Source organism: Phalangium opilio, unplaced genomic scaffold, assembly GCF_054372755.1.
Source record: "Phalangium opilio isolate 3A_F unplaced genomic scaffold, DU_Popi_V2 ptg000487l_1, whole genome shotgun sequence".
Classification (NCBI taxonomy): Eukaryota; Metazoa; Arthropoda; class Arachnida; order Opiliones; family Phalangiidae; genus Phalangium; species Phalangium opilio.
Window position 1 is genome coordinate 825,390 of NW_028324237.1, and position 6,199 is coordinate 831,588.

General features: G+C 36.7%; 1 protein-coding gene across 1 annotated transcript; it reads right to left on the reverse strand.

Moving 5' to 3' along the window:
- Positions 1–4,645: 4,645 nt before the first annotated feature.
- On the reverse strand, positions 4,646–5,721 carry LOC149593688 (uncharacterized). The gene is made up of 2 exons (XM_089861668.1): positions 5,656–5,721; positions 4,646–4,951 (listed from the first exon to the last, which is right to left on the reverse strand). The coding sequence occupies exons 1-2, from the start codon at positions 5,711–5,713 to the stop codon at positions 4,674–4,676; spliced, it is 336 nt and encodes a 111-aa protein (XP_089717794.1). The 5' UTR covers positions 5,714–5,721; the 3' UTR covers positions 4,646–4,673.
- Positions 5,722–6,199: the final 478 nt, after the last annotated feature.

Here is a 6,199-nt window from a genome sequence, read left to right on the forward strand (position 1 = left end):
CACGAAAGACTATTGCATGGTATTGATGTTAGAAGCCATTAAATACCGTTTGGGATTGGGTGAAACAATTGGTGGTTAGACAGAAGATGAAGGTGTAACGGATAGTTAATTATTGACGTTAAATAATTCGGATATAGCAACGAAGTAACATTTTTCGAATTTCTGTATACTGCGAACGCGGTCTGCAAAATTGCGAACACGTTTGCTTCGATTTGCCAACTGCGAACACGGTGCCAGACAGACACACAGACACGTCCAGTGCAATACCTCTCCGTGACGTCATCGTCACTCGGAGAGTTAAAAATTCTACTCCATTACGCAATCTCCACACTTGTTTTTCTAATGGTATATACGAAATACACGTTTATCTGTACTTATTGGCTTCTGACAACACCATCTGTGTATACCACATACACGCCAATCTGAAACATTAGCTTCTACTCCACTATCATCGTTGGGATTAAGATGTACGCGCGAACGGCTTAAGTTACGAGAAACGACTAGCCTCCCAATGGCAGGGTTCGACCAAAGGTTCACGCAATAGCGCTTATTCCTACCATTTGTCAATCAATCGCCTTATGTACCCTAAATTTCCAAAATTTGTGAAAAGGGTTTACGCTAGAAGTCAAACGTCAACAATAGTTATATTTAAAATCATTTTAAGAATAACGCTTCTTTAAACCACTTAACTAGAATTCAGGTAAAATACTGACGATTAAAAAAATTAATATCATTTATATTTATTTAATTATTTAAGATAATCTTCTTTCTTCGGAACGACACAAGTGAAAGTTTATACAGAACGAGTAATGAAGATTTCATCTGAATCGAAACACTATACGCATATCAAAGTTAATATAAAGCGAGTAAAATAAAATTATCTCTTACAAAACCATAACATTTTCTTATTGTAGAATATTAAATGAAAATATTTAGTATGTTTCGGCATTACGATTCTTTTTGTAGTTTTGTAGCTAAAAAGCTCTGTTTCATTTCAATATTCCAAGAACATCTTTTATATTAATATTTCAAATTCGGTGTTTACTTTCTAATTCATCTTTACTACATTTATATACAGTGTAAACGTGAAATTATTATAGAGATGGGCCGATACCGATGCCATATCGGTATCGGTACCGATATTTGGCTTTAACCGATATATCGGTATCGGTTAAAAATGAACCGATATTTCTACCCGATATTTTTTGAAGAAAATAAATACTTATGTTGAGAGTAGATGGCGCCATAAGACCTAAACTCTGAGACAGCACAGTTTTTCATCTATTTTTGGATAACGTAACTAGTGTCTAATATGGGTTTTTCGTATGATAAGCCAGTTTTATAGTTTCAAGTACCGAAATTCGATCGAGAATCATCTATAGAGATGGGCCGATACCGATACCATATCGATATCGGTTTGATATCGGTTTAATCGAAGGATCGGGTAAAATATCGGTATCGGTACGTATCGGTTTCCCAAGTATCGGATCATATCGGTATCGGTTTAAACTGGTATCAGCCCATCTCTAGAAATTAAACTTTCCTAGATACACTGAATGCTACTTCTAAAGATTTTGGTAAGCGTTGTTCGGTTTGGTTCCATGAATTCGTGTGTCTTTGAGGAGGTCTTGACGGTTAACAGTGAGCCGTAAATTAAATACACTTTTGAATGATATAAATCTAAAACAAAAGAATAAGGCGAGTGACAAGCTAGTCTAAGATCCGAATGAACGACTAATAAGAAACATTAACAATCAAATAAAAATAACATAGGTAAATGTAATTATTTATTTTCCAGCAGGCACGTTTAGTAATTATTTATTTTACCACAAATACATTTAGTAATTGTTTATTTTCCCACAAATACATTTAGTAATTATTTATTTTTCCAGGAATACATTTAGTAATTATTTATTTTCCCGCAAATACATTTAGTAATTATTTATTTTCCCGCAAATACATTTAGTAATTATTTATTTTCCCACGAATACATTTAGTAATTATTTATTTTCCCACAAATACATTTAGTAATTATTTATTTTCCCACAAATACATTTAGTAATTATTTATTTTCCAACGAATACATTTAGTAATTATTTATTTTCCCACAAATACATTTAGTAATTATTTCTTTTCCCACAAATACATTTAGTAATTATTTATTTTCCATTTATTTCTTAGAATACATCAATAAATTTCTATGTAGGATTTTAAATATCTCGTGAACAAATTCTTTCGCATATTTTCGTTTTAAGAGTCATCGTGATTTTACAAAAATATTAGTAATTCCAATATTCTAAGTAATTTTAGTAGTATATACTATTAACTTTGGATTCCCTAATTGGAACGCACAATCACTAGGCCATGTTTTTTTTAAATATTTAGAAAAAGACTTCGCCTAGTATCATTCGCTGACAGAATTTGTTTACGGTTATAATTATTGTAAAAACGTCTATGTTGTTTCAATTAGTACTTTGGGTTAGTTGAGTCTTTTTCAAATATTGCGTTAATTATTTACACGTCATTATAGTTACTTTAGCTTATGGTGATTTCCAAGTGTCACTTATTTAAATAAACTTGGTTTCATCCTCAAACAAGAAATAAAATAGCTTAGTATCACCAAAAATGGTTGAGGGAAAGTTTGAAAGTGGCCAAAAGTCGCGAGGCATCAGAGTTTCGCCATGATTGGCCGTTGAATCCGCGTAGCTATATTAGGCTAATTCACTCCCTAAAAGTAGGCCTTGTGCTAGTTCGCGGTTACCGTCGTCTGCTATTGTGTATGCTAAAACTTCCTCATATATTTTATTTTGCATGTGACATAACTATGAAGACGACACCAATGCTTCGTGCAAATACTAGTCTGAACCGACTCTTAGTGATGTGTTTGTATGGTTCAAAATCGTTTTAAATCAGTTTCCGGTTTAAAGTTCCGTTGCGAGGGATTACATTCCTAACAATTTTCGTTTCATCCTAGTGATGTTCAGTGGTTCTAGAAACTGGAATCTTGTCAGTAGCTCAAAGGTGAAAACGAAAGAAGCGAATCCAAGCATTGCCGCCCACAATCGGAACTTGGCTTCAATGTCCTTGAACCCGAGTACATGTACTTCATTCTCAGCCGTCGAATGTTGTGGTTCCACTTCGATGTGAAAGTCTCTCTCGAACACGCGGTGAAATGCTGTGATTTGGCCAGTTTCCAAGAAAGAGCGCAATCTGCAATCACCAAATGGTCAAATGGTGAGATACTTTAATTTTTCAATTCAGTAACTTAAATCAGGTTGCAAAATTTATCCGCGTGATTAATGCTGACTTTTTTTGATAGTTTCAAGGTACACGCGACACTTTTGGCCGGGACTTGAAAAATGAAATTCTCCATAATTTCAAGTGACACTATGAAGTGTAGACGATAATCATGGATAAAAATGCGCGTAAGGAATTTCTTTTCACTCTACAGGATAGGCAACTCCCTATCTCCGACGACAGCTTATTCTGTATATACTCTGTTACAACATCGAGTGTTAGCACGCCTAAAGCTAGGCCTCTATGTAAAGTGGCTTTGCGCGTGCTGACGAGGGACCAAAAAACTTGAGGATCTTCAGAATTTACAATATTCTCGAGTTTTTTAGCTCGAGTGCACGGTCCTCCGGGACTTAGTTTCAAATAGGTGTTGTAGGCGGTAGGCAATTTCAAACGTATTTGAAACTAAGGCCTAGAGGTCCGTGCGTTCCAGCTAAAAAAACTCGCAGATATTTTAAATCCTGAAGATCCTGAAGTTTTTCGTCTCTTGAAAGCTACGTTACATAGAGACCTAGCTTTACGCGTGCTGACAACCGATGCTGTAACAAAGTATATACAGAATAAGCTGTCGTTCAATATAGGAAGTTGACTATCCTATAGAGTGAAAACAAATTTCCTCACGCGCACACTTTATCCATGCGATAAATATGCCGATCTCGATTAAATTACGCGAGTCATTAAGTAAATTCCCGTGGACATCACGGGCTTGTAGTGATATGAACATTTAAAAAAAGCCGTAAATTTAAGCGTCTTTCGTGATTTGCACGCTTCTCATTTGGACGTTTTTGACAGCGGATTACCTAATGAGCAATTGATTGGTTTAGCGGTGTCAAATTTAAGCGGTGCTATGAAAATGGTCTATGGGATCAATCGGCAGTTGGAAGTGGAACTGCTAAAAATTGCCATTTTACTACACATCGGTTCCACGAGCAATAACGTAACTCGATACGTAGCTCTTGAACTCGCCATTATGTGCTCGAGAGTAGTTGTATAATAATTGGCAGCTATTCAGCGTTATTAGTCAATGCGCGTGAACGCCAGTTGAGGCATAGAATTATTGAAGAAGAATCAAGTAGCACAGAAACGCTGACGATTCCTTCATTAAGAAAGTTAACGAACCTTTGGTTGATGTACTTCAGAGCTTTAGGATTCATTGTTGCATTGTCAACTGGGAGCACTAGCGGTTGTTCCAAGTACTTGGCCGAACCAAGATGAAAATGCAATGCTTTCAGCTTTGGCTCATCGAAGTGCATTAACAAGCCCATTTGTAAAGTAGGAAAATCTCCAAACCATATTTGCTTTCCTGACGGTAAGTCTCTCGCTTTAAGCACTTGGCTTTTTGTCTCTCGCTGATGCCACAGAGTTTTCATTTCAGTCTGTTAGAAATAAAATTTTATTAATGAATGAACTTTAGGAATGAGATTAAAGTGTTCAAAAATCTCTACCGATGGTTTAACGCTGTCTTCTACTAACTCAGAAATGAAAACTTTGACGTCGGGTACTTTCAATAAATCCGGAATTCCGTTAATGTTTTCCTTCTTCCGAGACGAGAAATTGGCTTTCAAGACTCCGTTGAACAAATTGACGAAAACCACAATTATCAAGAGATAAACTCCAACGCTGAAGCGAATCGCCAGTGACGAAGGAACGTCGAAGCCTGCACCGACACAAACCAATAGAAACATTGAGTGGTTGAAGGCACTGTTCATTTTGATTGACTAAAACCATTCACAGTACTGGATGTGTGGGTGTGTCTGTGTGCTGCATTCTTACAACCAAGGGGACCACGTTCGCAGTTTGCAAATGGAAGCAAACGTGTTCGCAAATTCAATACTAATGGTTCAAGGAAGTTCGAAAAATTGTATTTCACTACCTTAGATATTCTGCGTTTATTCGTGGCTTTAAAGTATAAGGGCGGTTTTTTTAGAGCTCCGCATTATGTCTCCATGTTTTGAACGCCATTATCCGCACAAATAACCGTTTACCACTTATTTGCGGAAAATGGATAGAAAATGCCGAGCTGTAAGGGTTATTTTTTTCTTTTCTTTTGATTGGATGTATTTTTAAATTTGCGTGTCCATCATAGAGTGCGTACAAAATTGACAGATTTACACGGCATCTTTCGTGTTTAGTGGTTACGCGTGCGACGGTGCGTGACAGGCAAGGGAGGCTAACGCTCGATTCGGAATTTTTTCTCTCTCCAACAATTCTCTTGTGTGACGTCACACTAGACCACTCGGCTCTGCTTGACATAAGAATCAGGGCGCGCGCTTTAAAATTTTGTAACTAACTGCCCCTTAATTTCCAAAATTTGAAAAGCCCGGCCCGGCCCGATAAATTGTTCGACTCTGGAGACTCTACCTTTTCCCAAAATGGCTCCGAAATAAAGAAAGAGTTTTTGAGCAGCGAAGGACATCATTGATCCTGGCATTCCCTTGACTCGCTAGTGAATGATATCAATCATCATTAAGACTCCCATGACGCAAAGCAACCCGCTCCAAATCTGGAAAAGTGTTATCAGAGAAGCAACGTTTAAGAATTACTTTGCAAATAAATGGATGGCTCTGAAGCAAAGTGCTTAACCTTAACATCACTGGCACTAACAACAGAGTTCTTGGACACGCTACACATACTTAAAGATATACATTCTGCAGATTTACACGAAGACAAAATTCTACATATTTTATATACACACCATTCTACATCATTACACGAACAGAAGATAATTTGGAACTGAAGGAAAATGTTTTCTCAAAATTGAAACTCGTTCACCGGCACTAACAACAGAGTTCTTGAATACGCTTCATATACTTAAAGATATACACGAAGACCCAATTCTAAATATTTTATATACACTCCATTCTACATCATTATTTTGAAAGAAAGATTTTACACGAACTGCAGA

What these genes read in the sequence shown, in the direction of transcription:
- LOC149593688 (XM_089861668.1), bottom strand. Translation starts at nt 5,713, where the DNA reads ATGATGTCCTTCGCTGCTCAAAAACTCTTTCTTTATTTCGGAGCCATT. An exon ending in CGGAGCCATTTTGGGAAAAG is followed by an intron (nt 4,952 to 5,655) that starts GTAGAGTCTCCA and finishes GTGTCGGTGCAG; the next exon opens with GCTTCGACGTTCCTTCGTCA.